Source organism: Acipenser ruthenus, chromosome 12 (genome assembly GCF_902713425.1).
Source record: "Acipenser ruthenus chromosome 12, fAciRut3.2 maternal haplotype, whole genome shotgun sequence".
Taxonomy (NCBI): domain Eukaryota; kingdom Metazoa; phylum Chordata; class Actinopteri; order Acipenseriformes; family Acipenseridae; genus Acipenser; species Acipenser ruthenus.
This window is the reverse complement of record NC_081200.1, coordinates 36,471,858-36,498,899: the sequence shown is the minus strand read 5'-3', so window position 1 is coordinate 36,498,899 and position 27,042 is coordinate 36,471,858. Positions and strand designations below refer to the sequence as shown.

At 37.6% G+C, this 27,042-nt stretch overlaps 1 protein-coding gene across 17 annotated transcripts in view; it reads left to right on the top strand.

The window, feature by feature from the left end:
• Positions 1–27,042, top strand: part of LOC117417102 (receptor-type tyrosine-protein phosphatase F) — a 168,139-nt gene that overhangs the window by 37,606 nt on the left and 103,491 nt on the right. For all 17 annotated transcript variants that reach the window (XM_034028897.3, XM_059035007.1, XM_059035005.1 and 14 more), the window contains exon 2: positions 13,932–14,093. In XM_034028897.3, coding sequence (XP_033884788.3) covers positions 14,009–14,093 — 85 coding nt within the window. In that variant the 5' untranslated portion in view covers positions 13,932–14,008. The remainder of the gene's footprint in view (positions 1–13,931; positions 14,094–27,042) is intronic.

Here is a 27,042-nt window from a genome sequence, read left to right as displayed (position 1 = left end):
CTGTAGTGAAGAAAAAGTTACTGTGGTGGTCATGGCTTCTGTTTTTACAGTTGAACTCAGTTTTGACACATGAGATTTAGTGCTCAATTTATTTGAAATGCATAAGTCATTGCTATGAAATAACATGAATATGTTCTTTGTACACTTGACATGAAGTCAAAATATAAATCTCTACACTAGGCCTATACAGTACATTTAGTAAAATCAAATGAATACCTTGGCTACCAGTAATGCAAAATAAATCATACTGCTGCACTGCACACATTACTGTACAATGTGAAAATAATAAAGGATTATTTTTTATTTAAACTAATTTAGTACACAGCCTGTTTAGTACACACTTAAAATAGATCATGGTGCTGCATTCACAAGTTACAGTAACGTGCATATACTGCAAACACTTTACAGAAATAAATCATTTAAAAATGTACAGACTTTCTTTTCTTTCCAAAAAAGCAATTAAAGACATGAGTATGAGTTCATATGTCCTCTTTTAATCATATTCTTAAGCTTAGCGATTTTAGTAGGCTACTTGTATCTGTTTTAGCTGTTTATTTTCATCCTGTCTTTGGTGTAAGTATAACAGCATGGTTTTTATTTGTTTTTTTTTTCTCCAGTGTGTATTTGGATCATGCCATTCCCAGCGATCTAGCGTCACTCTTAATTGGTTATTACTGGGGGACATATGTTATGCCTGGCATATCCGAATGTACGGCGTAACAGTGTCTATATAAACCAGGGACTACTGCATCCCAAACATGTGCTCCATTTTAAGGGCTAGAAAACACAAAGAGACCTGGTTCGTTATTGTTGCTGATTCTAGTCTTTTGTTCCAAAGTCACCCTTAATGTGGAGGTCCTGTGACAGCCCTGCTTGTTTAGAAAGATGAATTGAGATAAATTTCATTTCATTAGCGTTTTTATTTATAGCTTTGCTCCCGAGGGACATACACAATCACTTCATCCTGGTGGGCACAGGGGCAGGGAGCGGACTTACAAAGACATTGAAATCCCACAGCAGCCCACGTAGATCCTGGTCTAAAAATGGATTTTAGCAGTGTTATCTACACAACACAAGGGTTGCAGTCTAGGATCATTTACATTTTCTTTTTTAAAGAACATGTATTTACCGAATGAAGTAGAGGCTGCATTATTCTTGTTGTTTTAAACCTGTTTCACTATTACAGTACAACAACAAAAAACAGTACTTGATAAAATCAAGTATTCAATAACGTTTATAGTGTGTTTTCAGTAACCCTCTGAAAAAGTGCATTATGGAACCAAAAATTCAGCACGTGTGCACTTATCATTGCAGACACATTGATTCATTTCTTAGTTCATATTACAGTATAATATGTCGTTTTGATCTGTGCAGTGATTGTGTGTATTAAAATAGATTTAATTATTTTTTTTTTATTTGTATATATAAAAGATTGCTTGATGCTTTCACAAATGTCCCAACCCAACATCACTCAAAGCGAATTTTAAATTGCTTCTCAGAATCCAAAGATAGCAATAGCAAATTCAGCCTATTATAATAATGTTTTTCTAATCCAGAGGAGAAGGGAGATGCACAGAACTGTACAATGTCATGAAGTGCTGGAGAAAGTTTCTACAGCGTACTAATATCCTGAGACCCCCCTCCCCACCCCCCAAAGAGGATTCACTTGGCAGATCCTGCTGGTGAATCATGTGGGGTTTGTAACACCTCTGGAAACAAGCAGCCCTGCAGCCAATTTCCTGATTTGCTGATAATAGCAGTAATTAAAAGCACCTGGTAATGACCTCACTACACAGAAGAACTCTATCCTCTTTTCAGGTATCGACGGCAGAGGCGGCTTGTGTTACTGAGAACTCAGGATTCCAGTTACACCTCATTTGCCCTTGATGAAAGTGGAGCAGACACTGTGAGAGGAGCAGGCGCTGGCTCTTCACAGTTGATGGAAAAAGTACTTTGTTGTGTATCCATGCCCACCCAGGGGCTGCTGTGTGGGTGATGGATTAACCTGCTGATGGACTTCTTACTTTGGCAGGTTTAATACAACCCCACCCCCCCACACAAAAATTACCAACATATAAATCCAGTTGAACCAAAAATGAAGCTTAACCGTGTAATCTAAATCCAACATCTGAAAACGCAAAATAGCTGAGGCTAATTGGACCCCAATTTTGATCATGATATTTACAAACTTGTCAAAGAGGGTCTTTGAGCCACACATTGAAGGTTTGGGGAGGGGGTGGGTGTGTGGCTTCTACTGCACTTGCCCCACATTGTCCACCCTTTGATACTCCACCATTTATAGGTTATCTTTGAATTCCAGGCAGAAAACAATGTTGTCACCCAAAGCAAGTTGTGTGGCATTGTCTTTTATTGTCTTCAATGGTTAATGGCATTCGACTTCAAACAGCACAGGCTGGAAACAGGACAAGATTTCACAGGTGAGGGGCTGGAGGGCCTTGGTTAAGCATCTGGTTGTCCAAACGTTTTCTAGTGGATTATTTAGCATTCTAAAGACACATAACAGCACTATACAGTAATAGCTATCATGGTATCGGTTTACCATGGTTAAAAAGAAAGAAAAAAAAAACAGTCCCGAATGATTTAAGTCAACGAGTTCAGAAGAAAGTCTAGAAGAGGGTGACATGCTGTAAAAACAGAAAGATATCTGAATGTGGATAGAGAAAAGGGTGTGTCTGCCCTCTCTGTCTGAAGTGGAGTTTCTGTGATGTTTGAAGTAATTGATAGTCTGGGAGTTGTCTCTACTGCAGATGAAGCCTGTCTGAGGCTACGGCACTTATATTTTATTGAAGAGAGTTTGTGAGAGAGAAGTAAAGGGAGGGAGAGAGTTGGAGATATGTATCGACTCCAGGGAATATTGGCCAAACAATATTTTTTTTACCCAGAAAGTTAATGCACATTTTGTCTTGGATGATGTCTGTTGTTGAATACTAATAGTATCACTGTTTACTATACAATAATATTGGGTCACCCCATAATATTTGTATGTCCTGTAAAAATGCAAATAGTCCTTAGTCTTACATAGCTCACCAGTTTTTTTGTATACTATATTTTAAAGGTACACACCACTCCACTGTTATGGTGATAAGTAAGCAATTCCTAGGGTCCAGTAGCATGGTAACATCTGTTTCTTAGGCTGGACAAGTAAAAAGAGCTTGCCTGTTGATCTTCAGTTTTCCTGATTGTAAAGTGGGTACTGTAGTAGCAGTGAGAAGCCATTTGAATTGGGCATTTAATTTCATAGGAAAAAAAAATGGGTACAATTTTATAATTGGCCATAGTAAAGAAGTGTACATTACAGCTGCTGAATTCATTGTTTGTTGGTTTGATTTGTGATTGTCCTAATGACTACAGGTTGAGATTTAGTCCGATGAGGTGTAGGTGAGGGGACACCACGCAGGACTTGCTGCCTTTTAAATAAGGACTTCAACCGCATGCAGTGTGTGGCTGTGTGCTGTTCAATGAAGATCAAAGTTCAAGGTTGTATTGATCCTCTCCTTTCCTCCATTGTTAAGTCTGCATGTTTATTTAGTACTGCAGGCATTGAGCACTGCCCTGTTTAAATAGTTTGATGTACAGGATATTGAACACTCTAATTCTACAAAACGGAGTCACACTTCTTAGTTCCATTCGAATCTTAGCAATTACTGACTCGATGATTTTATATTCTGATTTAAGTATATGTGTGATATATATATATATATATTTTTTTTAATATATGTATATAATTGGAATGTGTACTAGGGTAATCAAAATGTTCAACCTGTTTAACAACATAAAACAAAACAACTCAAAAGTATATGTCCTTACATGATGGCTAGGGAGAGAGAAAGTTCCCCGAGAGCAATTAAATGCTGAAGGCATTTCTTTTGTAAAGGATTTTGATAGAGCCATTGCCAGAGATCCTGCACATCTAGTGGAAGGTCGCCAATTATCAACCCATAATAATGGCTTGCAACACCATTCTTATAATTAAAACTCTCACGACTCTGCAAATGGGCCCACAGTGATAGCTTCTAATAGCAGTTTGCTTTTCTCAAACTCCAGCAATCCATCCTAATCTTGAAGGAGGGGGCTTGTTGTAGAGTCTGAAGGCCTGGGAGGGTTACATCTAGAAAGGGGAGGTGAATGACTGACTGCGGCTGCAATTTGTTTCTTTTCTGCACAGGGACCGGCGCTTTTGCATTACAAATCTGTCCTCTAGAGAATGGATGTATAGACAACTGCATCTGCTGCGTCTAGTTTTAGCTCTTTTCAGTGTGGCCTGTTAACAGGTGAAATACGCATCCCGCCGAGACAAGAGCTAATGTGCCAGTGCGCGATCAGTGATGAGCTTGCTAACCACCACCGCCGCTGCTGCTGCCAGCTGTTCCTCCGCTACAGTACAGTGTTGAGCAAACAAGGGGAGTTACTGTTAAGCATACCTGCACGCTTCCATCCGAGTGTTACATTGTAATGCTGTTGCCTTCCAGTGATTCGGACTGTCATATGAAGGGGGTTAGACTGTAGTACTGAATGATCTGCCATTTCTCTGAGCGAGGCTGGAAAGCAGTTGATTGACTGTATCCATAGGTGGGTCTGACTTTAGTATTATGAAATATTGAATCAACTGTCTGGGGTTATTCTGAAATTTTAACAATGTAAGGTTTGGTGCCATTCTTGTGATAAGGGAAGAAGGCATGGTGCACTGTGCAATTGTCACTGCTGCTCATGCTGCTGCTGGAGGTGTGAGCATGTAGTGAGTACTAAATATGCCTCTGAACACATTGGTCCCATGGAAAAGTGGTGTATACAGTATATGTTGGTGTGCCTTCAAGTGTCAAAATGATTTGCATTTTACAAACTTTTTTTTTTTTTTTCTTGCGCCTGCCACCTGGCTACACAGCAGCTGGAGAAACAGTTTCGTTTAGCGATGGTTAACTCTTTAATACCCATACGGGCATTTTTGAAAACTGGCCTATTTGTCCAGAACGATATATTAATAATTGTATGTCTGTCTAGCTGCAAAGCTCTCTGCATCTATTCTACCACACCAGCTATCGTTCATATGCAGTAGTTAATACTGTGGTTATAACATGCTCCATGTGCTGAGATCCATAATATAATTGTTACTGTAGCTGTGAACAGAAGCAAAGCGGCTAAATGAAGTAGTTTCGTGCTGTACAAGATGAGGTCAGATATACTGCTGCGCACATTTGATTCCTTATTACTCCAGTACATCTATTCTTAACTAACTGCCTTAGTGGTTTTGTCTACTTCTGTTATGTTGCTATTTTCACACTGGCAATTTTGAGGGTAGTATCAAGTCATTGGTATTTCAACCCTGTTCAGAAATGTTACCTACAGCAGGTGGAAGCAACCCTACAGAGTTATTCTTCTATTAAGTTTTCTTTTTAATCTAGGTTTATTACATTGTTGTCTACTTTAATGCAGAATAACTTTGATACCGTGTATCTGTCTGTACTGTGAATTTATATTGAACTGCAAATCTGAAATGAAACACAGTCTGTGCTTCTTGAATCTGGCTGACGTGATTCTTCTTTGTGAAACCAGTCTTTGTAAAAATATTAAATAAAAAAAATATAAGCTTTTGTACAAGTGCTGCCTGCTTCATGGAAACCCTTATTATATTTTTTATTCATGAAAACTATTTAACGTTGGTGGTATTCATCTAGTAGCCTTTTTCTTTTCTATGGTAACAAAAACTGCAATAAAGGATCTGTATTTTGTTCCTCATAAAAATGGGTATGAGAGTTCTAAAGGTATCCTAATAAATGTTGAAAGCATGCAGTCTAGTTTTCCATAAATTACAACTGTTTTCAGCATATTCCACAGAAGAAACAAAGAGGGGTTAGGCGTCTGCATTCATTCATTTACTAAAGCGATGACCCTTTTAGTATGATCCTCGGAACACCTTCAGTACTGTGACAGAGCTGAATACATACTGTACAGGACAGTAGGTCACTTTTTTACTGTTAGAGCAGGGCATTCCCATTACAGTACCATGTTTTATTTTATGGGGTTTTTTTGTTTTTTGTTTTTTTTTTAACCATTTTGGGTCTTTCATGTGGCCGTCATCAAGCCCTGCTAGCCTGCATGTCTGGCTATGGGATGTTGCTGCATCTTAATATTTTATTTCCCTCCAGACACGGAAGGCACCTGCTTGGCTCTTCAAACAAAGATAAAGAAAAATACACGTTGTGGTAGAATCTCTTTCTTTCAAGTCCCAACTTTGTGCAGGTCCGTGCATGTCTTTGTGTCTGCAAGTGTGTGCACGCTTTGTGCAGGTCCGTGCATGTCTTTGTGTCTGCAAGTGTGTGCACGCTTTGTGCAGGTCCGTGCATGTCTTTGTGTCTGCAAGTGTGTGCACGCTTGTGTAGTGTAGAGTCAGCAACTGCCCCAGACATCTCTACAGCCAATTTAGATGATGATGAAAGATGGTTCTTATAATAAGTACAGTCATGTGTTGGTGAGACAGTAACAGGTACTTAACTTTAAACAAACATTTGTGGTTTTTAGTTTACGACTGCGTACTTAAAATGAATGTATTTTTCTAGATTGTGCTTTTGCAAGGTTTTAAACAGTTAAACAGCCAGGTCTGTTACTGCAGTAGCATGGTGTGTTAGGGGACACACTGTTTCTTCGGTAATGCCCTGCAGTAATTACAAAAATAAACTGATTTTAACATATTTAAATTATTTCAGATTGGCATAGGTTAATTACTTAATTGCGTAATTGTCACTCAACTCAGGACTGCTTTCTTGAAGAAAATGGGTCAGAGCTACTTGGAATGTCAAACAGACGCCAAGCCTATTAATTAAAACAGATGCAGCCATCTTGGTTTTTAGATGGATGGGTGGACTGGGTGTATGGTGGATTGGGTGTGGGGTAGACTGGGGTGTGGGATAGATAAGGGTTTAATGTTAAATTAATTGGTGAAGCAAACCCCTTCACACACGCAGAAGGAAAGAGCCAAGTAAATGGGTTTTAAAAATGATAATGAAAGCCAGCTGTGCCGTTGAGATAGATTGAGGGGCTTTTTTCTGAGTAAAGGCCCTTCCATGGCTAACTCAGTTGCCTTTCTTCATTTGCATTTCATTCTTTTATTTTACATTGCTGGGTTATGGCCAAATTCAGGACACTGATAGTGTCTTTACTAATATGAAATAAATGGCTATGGGCTAGGTTGAAAAAAAAACAAAAAACAACAGTTGATCTGAGTTGAAGTAATTTTGCATTGACCATTTTAATGTATTTTAGAACTGTGTGTACTGTTGTGTTGTTAATTGATGACCACTGTCTGAAAGAAAGAAAACTATTTATATCAAGCATTACTTTACAAGGCTTTTTCTGGGTGCCTAATTAAAATACCAGACATGTAATGTAAAGAATAGGCCCTGGTACTATTACAGTATATCACTTTTATTGGATCTCATTCAGTACCAGATTTGCAGCCTAATAGAAGCATTGGTAGCCTTTGGCTAATGTGCTTATGATGATCATAAATCTTGTAGTTTTAGTATAATATATTGTGCTCTTTAGAATATTTGCAGTAGACTAGGCCATTTGTGTACATGTATCTGATTGAAAGCAGCACGACAGTGCATCACATTTCTAGACAACTAGTTGGAAAGATAGAAGTTAATATGTATTGTGCAGGGTGATTAGAAAGTAGCTTGCCACATCAACGCACCATATCTCACAAACGGTAGGGCATAGGATGGTGAAATTGCATACGGTTGTTAAGGGAACCATGGAGACGCAAATGCCGGAGTGATTTTTTTTTTTTTTACTTTACAGTATATCACAGTGAACAACAATTCTGATTTAAAACTGTAGAAAAGGCTGCACGTATGCACTCTAAACATAAGTGTGGTACTACAGAATAGATCCTCACATTTTTACTGTGTTGGTTGTGGAGTAATTGGGTTTTGTTGTAATACAATTAAATGCGTGTTAACACCAATATTAATGATGTTGGGGGCCTATTTTATTACTGCAATGACAGTATGGTGTACTGGGTGACCTGTATAGTACAAGTATGGCTAAAATAGCTATAATAAAAGCAGACCATTTATACATAAATAATGTCATATCATTGTTGACAACTACTTTTGGTGGCATTTAGGTCACTATAGCAGTGTAAAAATGTTTAGGTCAGTAAACTAACTGCTAATTAATCTAGTCTGGTGGCCCCCTTGTGATTTTTAGAAATCGATGTATTTAATTTAATATATTTGATACTGTTTTGTTCGGCCTTGTTAGTTCAGTAGTTCCTGCAAACTACAGTAAAAAACATTTTTGTTCTGCGTGTGTGGTATAGTTTATTGTATGCTTTTAGACTGCGTCACAGTGTGTGTTAGATATTAGATAAAGGGGCATTCAGAACAGAAAACAGGAGGCACTTTTTTACACAGAGAATTGTGAGGGTCTGGAACCAACTCCCCAGTAATGTTGTTGAAGCTGACACCCTGGGATTCTTCAAGAAGCTGCTTGATGAGATTCTGGAATCAATAAGCTACTAACAACCAAATGAGTAAGATGGGCCAAATGGCCTCCTCTCATTTGTAAACTTTCTTATGTTCTTATGTTGCAATGTCTGGCAGATACTGTACCTCTTGGGACTGCTACCCTACCTGCTGTGCACATAATTATCCACAGTGGCGCTACAACTGGGTCCTGTAAATTGATCATTATTCTTGTCCTCCCCTCGGAACTTCACACCTACAGGTTTTGTTCTCCTCCCACCCACATATTTATGACTTGAGTTTGAAGTGCTCCCATTGCAGCCATTAAGATAGTCAGTAAAATGCCCTGACTGTCAAACGCCACAGGCGTACAGCAAGTGTGGGACAGAACTGTCCATCTGTCACCAGTCTTTAGATATTTAAACACGTCCTTTCTCTTCTGTAATTCTTCCAAGCTGTTTTATTTCATTCTTCCCACTGAAGGGGAAACATTCTGCAAAATCAATTAACAACATGGAGTTCTGACTAAGCAGGATTGATTATAGGTAGATGCTTCAAGTTATGATTTAAACAGATGATTTTTTCAATAGTGTAATTGGATCATTGTGGGTAGTCCTGTATTGAGAACACCACACACAGCTCCCTGACTGTGTCACGGATCGATTTACTTATAAATTTGTTCTGCAGAACACTAACCAGAGATCTGAGTGGTATAATTTAAATTGCATCTCCATGCAATATTTTTTTAAAGTGGCTGATATGCAGAAATACGTGTAATGCATTTCAGTTTTGTGAAAGGGCTTTTGCCTGGAAATCATCTTGCATAATAAAACCAAAAGAGTTACAGCACATCAGCAGAGGTTTACAGAAGACATTTTTTCTCAGACATGCACATGTCATTTTAACTGACCTTGCAATATATTTGTGACTGATTGATTTATCCATTCTATTCACGGTTTGACTGACACATATTGTGCAATAAATACTGTATGCTTTACATTTGTATTATAAGACACTATTTTTTTTTCTTCCACAATTAATGAAAACACCTAGAATTTGTACTGTGCAGTCCACTAAAGACAGTAAACATCAGTCGGAGGACCCTTTCAGCTGCTTTGTCTGGCAGTCATGTGATTTTTACTATAGGTTATCAGATGTGGTCACTATAGGTTGCTAATTAGATAAAGGACTGTAGTTTTGGACACCCTGCTATTGCTGTCCTAACAGAGGATTAAAATGCCTTTTGAAGAGGAAATAACAGGTCATGCTGTTGTTGGCAAATATAAAGTATGACAACAGCTTAGTATGACAGTATTGCTACTGGCACCTGTCACCTGGTGTCATGCAGAAATGTAAGTGTAGATCTTTTATCAGAAGCAAGAGCCATAAACGCCTGACTGCAGACAGTGCCTTCTGACACATTCATTGCAGGGGTGTGGATGATGCATTCTACTGGGAAATTAAAAAAAAAATGTTCAGACAATGGTAAAGATCCTGCTTCTACAGTAATACAACGCTGGTTTAAAACATCTGATTTTGGAGGTGGTTAAAATTTGTACTGTGCAGTGCTGAAATGTGTCTTTATTGTTATTAGTCCCTCACTGCTCTGCCCCCCCCCCCCCCCCCCCGAAAGCCCTGAAATCCTTGATTTTAGTTGTAGTTGGTGTCATCAGATATGCCTGTGTTGTCTTTGTGATTCATTAAGTCATGAATAATGTGTGCTACATATCTTTTGAGGTTTTTGTGTGTTTTGAATAGCTTTTAATGTGCCACCTTCCTTTCAAGCAGTGATTGACAATTATTTCAAGAATGCTCTTGAAATTCCCAGAAGATTTGTTATCCTGTCAAGATCTTTATCTCATTTGTCTTGTATCCATTGAGTTGTGTTTTTACAAAGGTTCCTTCATTATTTCACAACCTATTGTCTTAAATTCTTTTTGTATTTATTTATTTATTTATTTATTTATTTATTTTTATAAGTCTAACTTAACTATAAGCAACTAAGGAGAGGGGGTCAGGTGGGTCAGGTGAGATTTTCAAGATATGTACAAGTTTCCCTCACAGGCAGTGTAAGGGAAGCCAGCTATGAAAACTTTAATTTTTGTTTGCTCCTAAGAAGTTGGATATAACCCAAATTAAAAAGCTATAGTTAAGCAATGTCACTATAAATGAATATGACAGCATTTCACTTGCTTCACACCAGCTTTACTAAAATGCACAAAAATGTGCTGTTGACGTATCTGACAACTTGTGGTCTAAATAGTTGATAACATAGTGCCTTGTAGGATTTTTGATAAAAAGAGGATGGTTACTATTTTTCTTTTTCTAAAAAAAAAAAAAAAACCTGTCCGCTCTGTCCTTGCAGTTTCCCTGTTTAATGAAGCAGAAGGAAGCAGTTTTGACAGCCATCAATGCACAAGTTACTGCATTCTCTTTTTTAGGCGCTGTGAAGAGTTTGTGTTTTGAGTGAGAATACCCATGTTCCAGGTGTGTGCTTTACAGTTAATACTCGAAAAAATTGAAAAACCAACCAGTGGTAATTTCCATCCCTGTAATATTAAAGTGAAATGAGATTGCACATTATAGTCTCATCCTGGCGTCTTTACAAGGTTCACAAAAACCTTTTAGCTAGAGGTGTTAGTGAACTAAATGCAAATACAGGTTTACCATTTTTTTGTGGAGGATATATAATGTGACTTTGTTTTATTTTTTATTTTTATTTTGTATTTTTTTAATGGGTTATTTTTGTGAAAAATAGGAAAAGTATTGCCTGTGGTACTTATTTTTGTCCATTTGCCTTTCTCTGTTGTATTTAATGAAATAAATATAACAGATCACTGTGACATTTCACATGCGGGAGAAGATATATCTCAATTTGAAGTTTATTAGAAAATGTGTGAGGTACCACGGTTCAGTTCAGATGTGTCTCTTCATAAAATTGCATATTGTACTGTCAAGAGTCAATGGATGATCTCCTGGTCTGTTACATATGCTTTTGGGATGAACATAAGGAGAAATATAGTTACTGTATACTGTATGTACAGTAACATTTGAACAGCCTGCCAAGTTATATGTCAATCTTTGTTTTGCTTGCATTCATATTGGAAATGCTGTGAATGTTTTGAGACAACAGTTATTTTGAGATTGTGGTACGAAAGAGTACATTAGTTATCGCTGTGATAGTAAGCGGTAGATACACCGTAAGCATATTGAATCAAATAAACAGTATTAGCAGTGACTATGAAATGACACTGCTATAGTGTGCATCGGCTTCTGTAGCCTGTTTTGCAAACATCAACCTCTTCTTTCTTTGTGGCTAATAAAACAACCGTCTAGCAGTTTTTTTGAAAATACACAATTGCAGTAAGATACAATGTTCGTGTTATTCGAGTTTGGAAAATCACCCTTCACAGAGGCAAAGAAAAAAGACTACGGGTACTACAAATCTGATCTTTGTTAAGTAGTTTCTGTAAGAGATGGGCTGCCGGATTACAAAACAGGTCTTGTTTTGATAAAAGGTTACCACCCTGACCTCCGGCAACTCCATTGTTAAATAAAGGTTGGACTTGTAAAATCTATAGATCAGAGTTATTGAACATCCCTATATATCTAACAGTTTTATTGTTATCGTTATTATTAGTAGTAATTGTGCAGTTGTAGTGGTAGTATATATATTTTATTTCTTCGTGGTACCAGTAGTAGTAGTAATAGTAGTCTGATTTTGAAGCCCGGTACACCTCTAGCTGTCAGAAGACAGATGGACAGTAGTAGTATAGTTGAACTGATATTTTCAACAATGTGATTTTATTGTTATACATTTATATAAACAACTTACTGCAATCTCAATTGTGTTTCTTTACAAATTCCTTCTTTGATCCTTTTTGTTTATTAACTAAGTATTTTAAAGTGCATTATTATTATTATTATTATTATTATTATTATTATTATTATTATTAATAATAATAATAATAATAATAATAATAATAATAATAATAATAATAATAATAATAATAATAATAATAATAATAATAAAATCTGTGCTTTGCGCAGGTCACTTATCTTGCATTGTTATTTACTTTTATTTAGTTTTTCTTTTTAAAACAGTCTAGTGAACTTGACAGAAAATTCTTTATAAATATGGCTCATAATCTTCAAAACTGTATGAGTTTGGTAATGTTGGGATGTGTCACATAGAATACAAACGTGTTGCTTTGTTTTACAACGTATAGAATAGTATGACCTTGATTTTTAATATTTTTGTTTGTTTGGTGAATCTCCACAAAACATCACTGTTTCTTGTCACGGATTTGTGCCAGAGAACAATTTGGTGAACAAAACGTTATTTATCATAAAAACAAACAAACAAACCAAAAAAAAAAGAAAAAAAGCCATAACTTAAAGTTAGGTCACATGTGCATAATCGGAAAGAAAATGTCTCGGTGCTGCTAAATGCACCACCTGCAAGACACCCAGGCATTGACTTTTTTTCTGGCTGTCTTCAATTTGCAATCATATAATAATGGATACTACTGCACCTCATAAATTAACTTTTCGTTGTCCATGATTAACTTGTTTTGAGGCATGTGTTTGATGTGTGTCAAGGGTGTTAACCTTGCTTCTGATTGGTCAGTTTCCTCCCAGTCGCGCAACGAAAAAAATAAAATAGAAACTGTTTCTATTTTAGCGACGCAAAATTTTCCCAAAGCTCGCATCGCTCGTTGCTGGTGTGGATGCAGCTTAAGTATCGTCAGATCACGTTATGTGTGCAGGTATTCATTCTCCAAGATGAATGTTATTAATATTATGCATTATTGTTATTTAAAATGTTGCTACGGACCTTGACCTTGCTGTCACCAATAATTTAATTAGCCAAATTTAGGGAAGTGCAGTTGCAGTGTTAGTTAACATTAAGCAACCTGGCCATCATTACTAAACGTATCCCAGTGGGGTGCTGTATGTGTTCCTGGTAATGATACGACAGGCTGGGTTGAGCTCTCTGGAGGGCGCAATATCTTAATGGTGCTCTCAATGAGCCTCTGTCCTTGGAGAGTACTCCTCTTTGACAATCCCAGCTGATGCACATTTTAAAGCTAATGCAGAGAAGGTTGGATTCCCACTTGGCTTTGCTAGAAGGCCTCCTCTGTCCTCTTGTCTAGGGGGAGTGCAGTTTCATTTAAATTAAAAGCCAGCAACCATCTGCAGCACTATGTTCCGGTTCCAATGTAGGTTGTTCAGACAATTGGTCTCAGTTACTGCATTGGGCTGGGTCATTCTTTATCACTTCACCCTTATAATTCCTTTAAGCCCTGTGATGCGTGCTATAAAAGGTCGCTGTAAAAATATAAGATTAGATTGTATTAGAGTAGCTAAAAATACAGACAAAGAAGCTTTTTTTTTGTGTGTTTTCAAAACTAATCCAGTTTGTTTGTTTGTTTCTTCCCCCAGGTGTTAATCTATGATCTTGTGAACGTGGAGCTGACAAGCCGGAGACTCAGGACTCAGGAGCAGTGCCACTCTGGAACATGGTGCCTAATCGCTGTCCAGCGACGCTGCTGGTGCCAGTAGCCGCATTAGTGATCTGCCTGGTGCTATCGTCTGTGGCAGACAGTGAGTACAACCACAAACTGATTATTTTTATTCATTTTCTAATGTTGTCTCTAAATCAGTGGCGACGGAAGCTTTTTACAATTGGTGAGGGGCGAAGCTTCCTCTGAGCTGTTTTTAGTGCACCCACTGAAACAACACAATTTGTGAGTTAATATTGAAAATAATTAAGGCCCTACATAAATCACGGCGAGATCTTCTTCAAAAAATACAGCTCAGTTGCGACCAAAGCATGAAAAAACGCAGAAATTTAGTTCTGGTGTGGAGTGCAGGATGCGCCCTATAGCCTGGACGTGGACGGTTCGAGTCAAGGCTATTCCACTGCCGACCGTGGACGGGAGCTCCCAGGGGGCGGAGCACAATTGGCCGCCCGCCGCCCGGCCAGAGCTGCGTTGTCCTCCAGCGCTGTAGCTCTGAGGTGGCTGCATCGTGGGTCTGCAGTGTGAATAGAAGCGGTTAGCTGACGGCACATGCTTTGGAGGACAGCGTGTCTTTGTCTTTGCCTCTTCTGAGTCAGCGCGGAGGTGGTAGCTGTGAGCTGAGCCTAAAAATAATTGGCTATTCCAAATTGGGGAGAACATGACAAAAACAATTGGCGACTACTACATTTAAAAAAATAAATAAATAAGTAAAAAATAAATAAATAAAAACCAGCAAACTTTGTAGAGTGACCGGTGCATTTACAGTATTTCACAGTAAATAAAGTTGGAACACAAAAGCGAGCCCAGGCATACCTGTATATTTACAGTTAAGCATTCAATTTCAAACAAAAATGCTCTTGCTACATTTTTTAGATACTGCCAAGCATGGTCTATAGCACTGACAAACCATACCTTTTTTAAACTGTTTCAGACTTTCTTTTTGTTTTGAATTAATGCTGTAGTGTCTGTACAGGAACACATGTGACCACATGAGCATTCCGTAGGCAGGGGAAGGCAACCTTTGGCACTTCCAACCCATTCCATTGCAGGACTTTGTTCCAACCAGGTCCTAAATTATTTAATTGACCCTGTTGGAGATCAATTAAATAATTAAGGCGCCATTTAGATCAAAGTCCTGCAATGGAATGGATTGGAAGTGCCAAAGGTTGCCTACCCTTGCCTTAGGGCTTTAGCGGAAAACTGTTCTTAAATTCAGGTACCTCATAAAAGCAAACGTGATTTGTTTATATCTCTCATAAAACATGTAAAAGAATAAAAGTACCGGTAACTTTTTATTTTGTTTAGTTGAGTGAACATTCGTGACGGTGGTAAAATGTATAAATGAAAGTTAAAAAAAAAAATAAAAAACCTTTTAGTAATTAGAAATATCTAGTAGACTACATGTGTTAGTGCTGATTATGCTGTTTGTTCACTAACTTGTTCACAGTGTGTTTATAATGTTTATTCAAAGTAATCAGTCAGCATCTAGTTGTTTGATTTCTACAACTTGTCATTCAAACAGGAGACTTGCTATTCCTGTTGGTCTTACTTGGTATTGACAGAAAAACATTCAGAGGATGTGTACTGGAATGGAGATTTTCTTTCATACTGTATTTTTCAGGAAAAGGAAACCTAATCTGGGAGAAAATGAAAATATTTAAGCACATTACATTACAAACGAAATAAATTGGCATCTGGAAGCATTTTGTTCATCATGATTTTCTTTACAGTGCAAAACAAGAGTTTCTATCTTATACTGTATCTATTAAATATTCCATTTAGATAAAGACAGACTTACCAAAAACTATAATGGGAAATTTACAAAGGGAAAAGATACATTTTCAGGTTTTAGTTCAAGAAAATCGCACATAAAAAGCAAAGCACTTTCATGGAATGAGGACTCTGACAAACTTTTAGAGACCCTGACACTGAGAAGATTGTTTCTCACTGACTGCTGGTGCGGCACAGCTGGGGTCTGACACATCTTGCTTAGAAACAAGAATTTTCATTTCTGAGTTTGCAATTAGCAGTACAGAGGAGGCTGTTCAGAGACCCCATCCCTGTATTGAGATAATTGCCTATCTGAATATGAATTGCAAATCCACCTGACATGCCTTGAGTTCTGTGATGCGGTTTAACTTGTCCAAGCCCTACATTAATTATCTTGAAAGTATAGCCCAGCTGTCATATTTAGAATTACTTCTAGATAACCTTACATGGTGAGTAATGCAAAGTTAAATAACTGGAAGAAGTGTTGACTGCCATAATGTGTCTCCAGCAATACCCTTTTTTGTTATCAGAGCATAGCTGTGATTTGTTTCCCTTCCGTTCCTCCAGTACTTGAAATATAATTCAGAGCTAGTGCTGCCTTTGCAGATTAGGTTTCACTAATGCCCAGTATAATGGTAATGCATCATTTCAGGCACAAGTTGGTTCAAATTGCTACATATAACAGTGGGTGTTGTAACAGTGGGTGTCTGTTTGTTGAACAACAACATTTTCTTGCCTAAACTAGAGAAGAAAATTTGAATCTGCAGAATGGGTTGGAACATCGAAAATAGATGGAGGTGTTTCTTGCACCCTGTAAATCTATGTGTACTCAGCTGTAGCTTATATTGTAGAACGTACAGTACACAATATTTGTTCAGTAGTCAGCTTAAATACAGCTTAAAAGCTTTCAGTTTTAACATCCTGGATACATTACCAGCAATTCCTGCTTGAATCTACTTTTAAATGTGTAAAATAATGAAGTGCCTTTTGGCTTCATCTTTAAATTTTTTTTTTTTTTTCAGGATTTTTTTTTTAAATAAAATGTATGCATTAAATGTTCCATTTAGATAAAGACAGACTTACCATGATGAACTGGAAAAAAATACTTTTAGAAGTTATTTCTAATTTTATAACTAAATAAAAAAGAAATTTTCAAACATTCAATAATCTGAAAAACAAATCTTGATTTAAAAAAAAAAAAAAAGATAGTCACTTATTTGAATGACATTATGAATGTGTTTCCCTACTTCTGTACAATTACAGAGCAAATACAAATTCCTTTCCCTGGCAAATTTCAGTGAATAATTACTATTGACCTAAAATAATCTTTAACACTGGACTTTCTTCCAACAGTTGGTGCTATCTGCATGTACAGCTGTGGTTTTGCATCACCATATAGAATTAACTAATTTTGCTTCATAAAGTCAAAAGAAACCTGCTAAATGTTATGTTAGCATATTGAATTACATACCGGTTTGTAGTTTTCCATATACTTAACGACAAAACTGACAAATTTAAAACTGTGACATTTCAAAATCTAACATGAAATACTGTACTACTGTTGTGGCTTCCGGTAGACGTTTGCGATATGATTTTGTAGTTTTGTTGATTTATACGATGTTAAGTAAGATCAATTATGCTCATACTGTTTTTTTTTTATTTTTATATAATGTCTCAATCCTAAAATTCTAGGTGATGCAAAACTTTTGGCTATAGCTGCAGAACTGTAAAATTGTGTGTTTATTACTGTATTACAAAAACATATTGAAAACATTAGCTTTGCTCGGTAGCACACACCCACCCCACTGCTATGAAAACCCTAGGCAGAGCCTTGTATACTGTATTTATAGTCTTCAAGAAAAGAAAGTAAGCATTTGTGGTTAAGTATTGTTTTTAAAAGTTCTCTCCAGCTACTGCAGCTTTAGAAAGTTGTATTCCTCAGAAGGTCAGGTTGAAACGACTTTGTCACAAGTCTATTTTGTGGAATAGCACTTTGGATGGAAACTGGCAGGTCTTTTTGAAATCTGTGGTGAAGAATGATTAAATTCTACTTTGAATGCTACTGTATTTCTGTCATGGTGACTGTAATTCAATTCGACCTCCTTTGAGCTATTTCAGGGTGATTGCTTTGCACTCAAAAATCTCTTTCCCTCTCTATCTCTCGCTTTCTCTCTGTAAACCAAATGCTAGAAGATGCCAGGGTTCAAAATTCATTTAAAACTTCAATTTAGTAGAAACACTGCAGGCTCTTAGGTATTAATTACTGTAGTGATGTTTAACCCATCCCTCTTATTATTGTGGGAGTAAACTGGGGGAAAAAATAAGGGGAGGCGTGTAAAGTCCCTACCAGCAACCATTTGGGGAATTACGTTAACAACCCCACTCCAGAATGAAATACTGTAATACTGTTTTGCATTTTGAAATTTCTAAAGTCTGAACAAGATAAAATCCATTTAATGCTACTGGTGCAATTGTCTCCGGCTGCACTTTAGTTTTTAATAAATATTCTCACCACAACACAGAACCTGTGGCAGTTGATTCTGGACTGAACCGTTTCACGACTGGGGGGGGGGGGGGGGAGGAATTTTTTGTTTTACATTGTTCTGTTTTACATTACACACAACGTGTAACTTTTATACCATTACACCAGAGGCCATAAAACGTGCTTATGAAAATACAGGGTTTTTTTTGTTTTTTTTTTAAACCCTACTACAGTAATATCATTGAGAAAGAAAAAATGAAAAGATGACCAGAGGAGTTATGGCTGTCCCAATTTACTAGATTTTTGCTTATGCAGTCAATGTGATATGGTTTATGTGTTCAATACAATGCACTGCACTCTCATTAGTTGACACTATCCTTGGGGGGACAAGTGTTCTGCATCTTAAAACAAGGTGCATTGTATAATGTACTTTTTTTATGCGGTAATGTGGTAAGAAACCAAGGACTAATATATCAGAAGCAGTGTTACAGCATAAGGGGTTACAATAAAGATGAGGGTCATTGACCTGAGTGGGAATGTACTGTATAAGCTTGATAACAGCTTTTTTGAGAAAGTGGTCTTGCTTTATAGTGGAATATTTTGGAAATACCTGTAATACTGTAACTCCTAGATATCAGAAAGCTACAGTAGTACATGCTTGTGTTTTTTTTCTTTCTACAATCTACTGAATTACTTACTGAATTAAAATTGCTTCCCTCTTGCAAAAGCCTCCGTTGAGAGCAGCAAATTGTAATCCAGGAATGTTTCTGGGTTGTTCTCCTTGCCATGTGAAAGTCTTAATCTCACGTTGACAAGACAAGCTGCCCCACATTCAGGCTATTAATATTTAACTTTGGTTGAATGTGTCTTGCTATGTGATAATATAGTGAGAGAGTACTGTAGCTCACGCACTCTTGTTGTAGTGTGATCATTTGTACTTTGAACATGTAGCTGTGCTTATTGAGCTACAGAATAAAGAATGCAGTAGATACTTGTGTGTGTTTTTATTTTTTCCAATATGTTATTCAAAGAAGTCTCCTAATTTAAAAATCTTAATGACTTAATTGCAGGTGGCGCTCGCTGTGTCTTATAGAAACCGCTAAAGCCTTCACATCATTGTCACTGAGGTTTACTATCCTAAAGCCTCCTGGTTAATTTTGAAGTAAACTAACAGCCCTTTTTAGCCTATCGCCACACTGAAGCTTTTCTTTTTAGTCATCTGCAACTGTACACAGCCGAAGGAAAGCACCTTTGTGTAACTGGCTTTCTTTTATACACGCTTGGAGATGAAAAGAGAAGGTAGCGAAGACAGCTAAGCGCAATGGGTTTCCTGTGAAGCCCCTTGACTGTGATGTCAGAATTCACCAGCTCAAGACAGCTTGGGGAAAATGAAGAGGTTCAGGTATACAGGAATGTAGCCCCTAAACCCACCAGAAAAAGGGATGTATTACTGTCATTTTGAAAGTTTTTGCTTGTGACAAACATTGTCTCAAATTGATTTTTTATGAAACATTATTTTAGATTCTATCTGCACATTTTGTGTATGTTGATTATACATTTCCATTGATTTGAGCAATTAGAGGTGAATCGATCTGCAGTCCAGGGTTGGGGCTTTAGCGTAACCACAGCAATCAAGGAATGTGGCAAGCTGTCACAAGCTGTGGAGACCTTTAATTGAGGATAAAGATTAACCTCCCAGACAAAGCTTGCATCATTGCACAGCAAGCGGAGGCTAAATGGATAGCACATACCAGAGGTAATCAGCCCCCCTCATCATAATGCTGGCATTACTGGTGTTTGTTGGTGCAGAAGATTCAAACTATATATTCTTGAATTAAACAGATCTAATGAAATTAAGTATGTGGTACATCTGAGTTTAAAGTTCATTGAAACTTGCAAAACAAAATCATTGGACAGAGAAGCACTGCCAGGCCTCCACTGCATTACTAATCCATTTCAGCTTTTCATTGACACTTCTGCCAGGTTGATTTGTATGAATTATTTCAACAAGTGCTGAATCCTGTGTGTGACTTAGACAGTCTGGGTAGATGAACCAGCTCAGTCAAGCTCAACAGCTCTGCAAGTACAGTACTGTAGTTGGGTATTAAGTCTTATAGTCTTGACAGGTTAAATCAAGTCCCTATCTCTAGGGAAAGTGAATCTCACAAAAAACACAAAAACCAACACAGGCTGCTGAGATAATGCAATTAAATGCTAAGGAGTTTCCACAGTGGTTTTCATAACAAATTCACATTTCACATTTGGGCTGATTTTATCTGACCTTATCTCTCGTCACCATACCCCCCACCACCACATGCTGTTACATTTACAGTACTGTGCCTCATATTAAACACTCTTCTGCCATTGATTTTTAAAGTTAGACATAATTGACAAGAGTGCAAACCGAGAGAACTGACCATCGACAAACAAGGAAACAAGGTCAGATAAAATCAGATCTTTAGAAATGGAATTTTTTTTTTACAGAATTTTGTTTTATTTCATGGTTGCATGTGACCCAATGTAAAGTGCCATTTGGCTGTTGCTGTATTTTTTTTTTGATTCAGTAGTGACTTTACCAATTAATTTATTTGTCAGATTGGAGGTGGGTGTTATTTTTGATAACTGGAAAGTTCTGAAATGTTATTGTACACGGTTATACAGTGATTAAAATTGTAGAAACCCAGATTCTTAGTGTACTGTTCTGTTAATGAAACATTAATTTATTCAAACAGTTAAACAATTTACAGAGTTAAAAAAAGCCTCTCTTATAAAGCAAAATACATGTTAGTTGAATTTAAGTACTGTGCATTTGAAAAAAAAAGGTTTTAAGAAACTATACTATTGTTATCGGCGGTTTGTACCTTCTTATTGTTTCTATGACAACAATACTGCTGGTGCCTTGGCAATCGTTATGTGTGTTTCTCTGTAGAAAGCCATGTGAAAAGGGAAAGTCTGCCTTTGTGAATGCTATAGTTTGTTTTCTTTGTGGGCTTTTTTGTGTTTGTTTCCCTCTTCCTTTTCTCCCCAAATAAGTTAAATTCCACAAATGCTTTAAAGTCAGATCCCTTTTCATGGCTCCTGTAGCAGACCCAGTGAAAAAGGTGACGGGGGATTCCAAGTAAACCAAGTCTAATTGAAATGGATGAAAATTGATTCTGTTAATTAAAAGTAGCCATATCCTGGATACCAGGCATTTAAGAGTAATGTTGTTTGTCCACAGCTGGAGTCCACAGGGGACTGGGGACAGAGTGACAGTAGAAGAATAAAAAGAGGTGTATGGAGACTGAGTTATCAGACATGAGGGGAGGAGGAGGAGAATGTTAAAGGTTAACAATGTTAGATGACTGCTTTAATTAGAGCACTTAAGGGTGCTGCAGGCGACTTCCACCCTATCCTACTAGTGGCCTGAATTTCAAATTCCGCTGTAAGGACAGGATCAGTGTCCTTCCTGGAGGTGAAGACGAAGATGTTACAGCACTGAAAAATAATGTAATCTCTTACCCCCTTTTCCCACTCTCCATTGTATAGTTACTGTTCATTTGCGTACGTGCGGAGATGTAAGATTTTTTGATGCTAGCAGTTTTTTTTTTATTTTTTATTTTCCCCCTTCTCTCTCTTCCTTTCTCCATCTCTCTCAGATGATTGCCTTGCTAATTGTTTGCCTTTCTCGGAACAAACAACGCAGCATGCCCTTCATGTGGCATGGATAAATGCATAACGTGGTTGGTTTTACTGACCCAGGGTGCTGGAGCAGAAGCGAGATGCTAATTGTAGAAAGCATGGCATTTGAATCGTGTCCAGGAATTGATGGCTTTGTTTATGCAGCACGACATATTATTCCAGCAAGCGGCCGTTCCCGGGAACTGCAGTTGAATATCTGCAAAACGCTCATGGTGTCTGAAATTGGGATTTGACACCAAGATTACAAGGGGGGGGGGGAATCCGATTCTAGTTATACGGTCGGCATTAATTGCCAGATGAATAGTAATAGTATTGAAATGCTTACAAATCGCAGTTCTCAGTTTCGCAAGTCGTCAGAAAGTGATCTTGAGCTGCCTGTATGAACAGAAATGAATGTTTTTGAAGGACAAGGATCCAGTGAGATTTGCATATGTTCTAAAGAGGCTTTGAAGGTATGTCTGCAACTTGAATTCAACATACAGTTTATATAACAAGGCATTTCGTACAGTGAATACTGAAGCTCGGCAGTGAAAACCCTTTGTTTCAAATGGACCTATTTGCTCCCCTAAAGAATAAAACACCAGGCTGCTGTTCTGGGGGGACCCGAAGCCTTTTTATTCTCCTTTATCTTTACACAGCAGTGTTAACATACAGACAAGAGGAAGGATTAATGGCAGTCTGTTAGTGGCTCTACCCTGAGTGCTGGTAATGGGCTCCACAATTGATTTATAGCACTAGTTCAGATTTCACCAAAAAGCGTATGTGTTATTTAATTATTCATGACAGATGGATTATCTCAGGAAATTAAGACATCAAGAAACAAGTAAAAACTGTTATTGAGCAGAGCTATAAACAAAGAGAGAAGCAGGATATTTGCAGAGATGCTTTTTGGAAGACTTTCTCACCCATGAGTATTTAATACTTTTAAAGTAGAACAGATTTCCCCACAGGCTGTTATCCATCTGTTGGTTATCATACCATTATCAGGCATTTATTTAATTAATTTGTGTTTATTTCATCTATGTATCTGTTTATCCCAACTTTATTCTTTACTGCCTGATTAAACATGCTTAGTCCTTTTAAGCTACATCAGCAGGGGAAAAAAACAGCTTCTTAGCAAACTCCTTTTGAACCAGAATGAGCTTTTCTTAATGTGCACTAACTGCAAAGCTCTTTAGGGAAGTAACACTGTCCTTCTGTAGTGTCATTAACTAAGTTCATTTTTAACAGTGACTTGGTAAACAACATCCTCTGGCAGCTGGTGGGGGTATTGTTCTGGGTTCTGGGCTTTTAGTAATCCAGCCCTATAGTTACTATACTACAACAGAGCCAGAATCAAACTATATAGGCCAAGATACAGTACTGTACTGTGTACTGTAGGTGGGTCATTTGCTGCCTTTTCAGAGTAGCCTAATTCTACTCTTTGCCATCCTTTTTGTTGACTTTTGACAGTGCAGAAGGCATTATCAGCCACAATGCTGACCTTTGACAATCTGTTTGAAACAACCTGCAGTTTTGCTAGTAGCAAGTGCACACAGCTGTGTGTGTGTGTTTACTGCAGCTGTTACTTGAGGGTTAGGGGTTAAACAAAGCCGTCTGAAAGGGAAAATAATTCAACTAAAACCCTGCTATTCCCATTGGGAGAAGATGGTCATAAGAGTCTAAAATTAGTTTCCTTTAAATGGTCTGTTTTAGTCAGTGTTTTTGACGTATTGCAGGAGTTTTAGCTCTTTAGGCTGACCCTATGTCACCTAGCGCTGGCTGCCCAAGGGAATACTTACCCTTTTCAGGGAATATTTTATCATTGACAGCCAAAGTAGCCAAGTTCCTCTGCATTTGGGAGTCTAACTGAGACTGGCAACCTGGTAAAATGTGACCTTTTTATTAAAAAAAAAAAAATCTGATTTATAGTACAAGCTTACTTTGACTATTAGATTGTTTATTCAGAAGATAATAGCACACCATCGTGCTTTCTGATTTTGATAGATTTTTGTATTTTTTTTTTTTTGCCAATTTCCCCACAACAAAAAATAAAAAAATGCATTTTGCACTGAACTGTAGTTGTTATAATTTCCCTTTGGGGGTTTTAGTCACTTTAAATAAAGACACTGCTTTCTTTTGATTCTGGCTTAGAATAGATTTGAAGTAAGCTGATTTTATTATCGCCAAATTGCAGATATTCAGTGTACTGACACTTGTCTTCAGAGCATTTTTAATTTGTGTTCAACAAATTAACTTTTCCACTCTAATCTCTTGAAGCTTGTCCATCTGTGAAATATATGTACTGTATGTAAGTGCTATTTTTCACTGTTGCCTTTTTCGAAGTAGTCATTTTAGCATATGTGATGATTTAAAAAATGAGGAAGTGGAAATAATTTTAAAGCAATTCAGTGAAAAACGCTGATTGAGAGGTTCAGCAATGTACACTCTGCAATGCAGACAGGGACTTGAATCTGAGTGATTGGAAAGACAATGTCTCTTTGTGGTAGATGGCACACTGTGTGGCAGTGTCAAATACGTCAGCTGTGACTTACATCTGTCCTGACATTAAAAATGCATTAGCAAATACCTAAAGCATTTCTGTACTGTATTGTCTTGCCATATATTTTTGCCATGCAGGTGATAGTAGCGATAGTCTTTTTTTCCTCTGTAATTGTTAGAAAATAAGACCTTCTGTTCTCTGTATATGTTTTAAATTACTTAGACTTTCTGTGAACGGTGGTACTGTTGCTGATGTGTATAATTTCTCTGAGAAATTGATTTATGGAGTTGTCGATTTATATGTTGTACTTACCTGGTACAACATCTCTATATCCCTGTATATCCCATTTTGCAGTAACAACTATATCCCTCTCAATTCAAGTCGTCATCCTGTTTTACAAAATAACATTATTTTCCTATCCAGTATCATGTAGTCCTGTAGTTGTCCATATTATGTAATACTTTTACTGATTTGCGCTGGTTGGAAGCCTGCTTAGGCTGTGTACATAATACTGTTTGATGGTAAATCACGATCCCTGAATCATCTATGAGTTGACTTAACAGAGGGTTGTAAAATATATTCCAGATGAACCTGCATTGTTCAGGTCATATCCATAAATCTGCTTATTTTGTTCATTTTACAGGATTGCTGCTGGGTCCCTTCTCTGCTTACCCTAGGTGCTCTACTAAACCTTTGCTTACAACCCATGTCCGACGTGGAAAATTGCTAACCTCCTTCCAGACCTTCTGTGTTAACGCTGTCTATTCCCTACACCTTAATACCCTGGCACTACTTTGCTTTGTCGTGTCTTTCTGTCTCCCCCATCTGCCACACATAAGGGCATTGTTCTTTTACTTCCCATTCTCAATACATGTTTCTGCCCTGTCTGTCTATGTTACAGTTTGGGAGAATAGACGGCTATTGTAGTTCATTTAAAATACAACACAATAGAATCCTTATGATGGTGCACATGAAAACAGCAGACTGAAGTCAACTCCCTCAAGGCCGTGACACAGAGCTTTCTTTTGTATGTGGCTCAGTTCGCTGGGTAAGTGTCCTTCTACAGTGCTGTTGGTGGTGGAATAAGCAGCAACTTGCAGTATGTTTCTGTGTGAATGACAGAGGAACAGCATAGAGAATTGGTGCCATTCATTTTCTTTCATGTTTGATCAATTGCAAAAGCCTCAGTCCCATTTGCATTAAAAAGAGATCACAGTTTACGTTTAATCTATCCTCTAGGATGACCCGTAGCGGTAATATCCTACACTTAAAAGCATTTGCAAGAGGCTTGTATTATTATTATTATTATTTATTTCTTAGCAGACGCCCTTATCCAGGGCGACTTACAATCGCAAGCAAATACAAATACATTCAAGTGTTACAATATAAGTCATACAATAAGAACAAGAAATACAATAATTCTCAAGTGTGACAAACCACAATTCAATAATACAGCAGATAATAGTGAAAGTTACATCAGGATATGATTAAGTAGTGATAGTTACATCAGGATATGATTAAGTACAAAATACTACAGATTAAACACTTGGGAGATTACAATATTCTGAGGTACAGGATTAAATGCAGTAAAATAGGGGGCAGATAAGAGCAAAATAAAGCATATTTAAATGAAGGGTGATAGTGTCCCAGGATACAACAGAGGAGTTCTACAGGTGCTGTTTGAAGAGGTGAGTCTTAAGGAGGCGCCGGAATGTGGTCAGGGACTGGGCAGTCCTGACATCTGTAGGAAGGTCGTTCCACCACTGCGGAGCAAGGGTGGAGAAGGAGCGGGCTCGGGAGGCAGGGGAGCGTAGCGGAGGTAGAGCCAGTCTTCTAGTGCAGTTAAAAACAAAGAAAAAGAACAAACAACGACAATAAACAGATGTTTTGTATCATGTTCCTTAATGTAAGGCTATATTTTTGCTTATAATACTGCATGCAGTATGTCACCAGAATGTACTTGAAGATATTCATAGACTTTTAAGTCTGAGCCTTTTAAATCTAAATGCAGTAGACCCATTTTATAGACATCTGTTGATCTTGCGTATTTACTGGAGCTTCTGCCTAATTTGCCTTTTATGTGTTGTGTTTAAAATTATATCATCATCCTTCAAAGCACCACAGATTGAAGCACGGTACGAACGATGCAGTACAATTGTTTAAAAAATAAATAAATAAATAAATAAACTACAGCTGGTAACAGAGAGGAAAGAGTAGACTGCTCTTAACATGGAACAATGTTTCTTTGAAGTCTTGCACTGGCATAATGGCCTTAGGATACAGGATAGCTCAAAGGTGATGACAACAATGATGATGAGTTGTAACAAAACTCCTGAGCATTGTGAATTTGATAGGGGTTTAGTACTGTAGCGCTACTTTAGAGCAGGTCTGATTTGATAGGGATTCTGTACTGTAGCATCACTTTAGAGCAGGTCTGATTTGATAGGGATTCCATACTGTAGCATCACTTTAGAGCAGGTCTGATTTGATAGGGATTCTGTACTGTAGCGTCACTTTAGAGCAGGTCTGATTTAATAGGGATTCTGTACTGTAGCGTCACTTTAGAGCAGGTCTGATTTGATAGGGATTCTGTACTGTAGCGTCACTTTAGAGCAG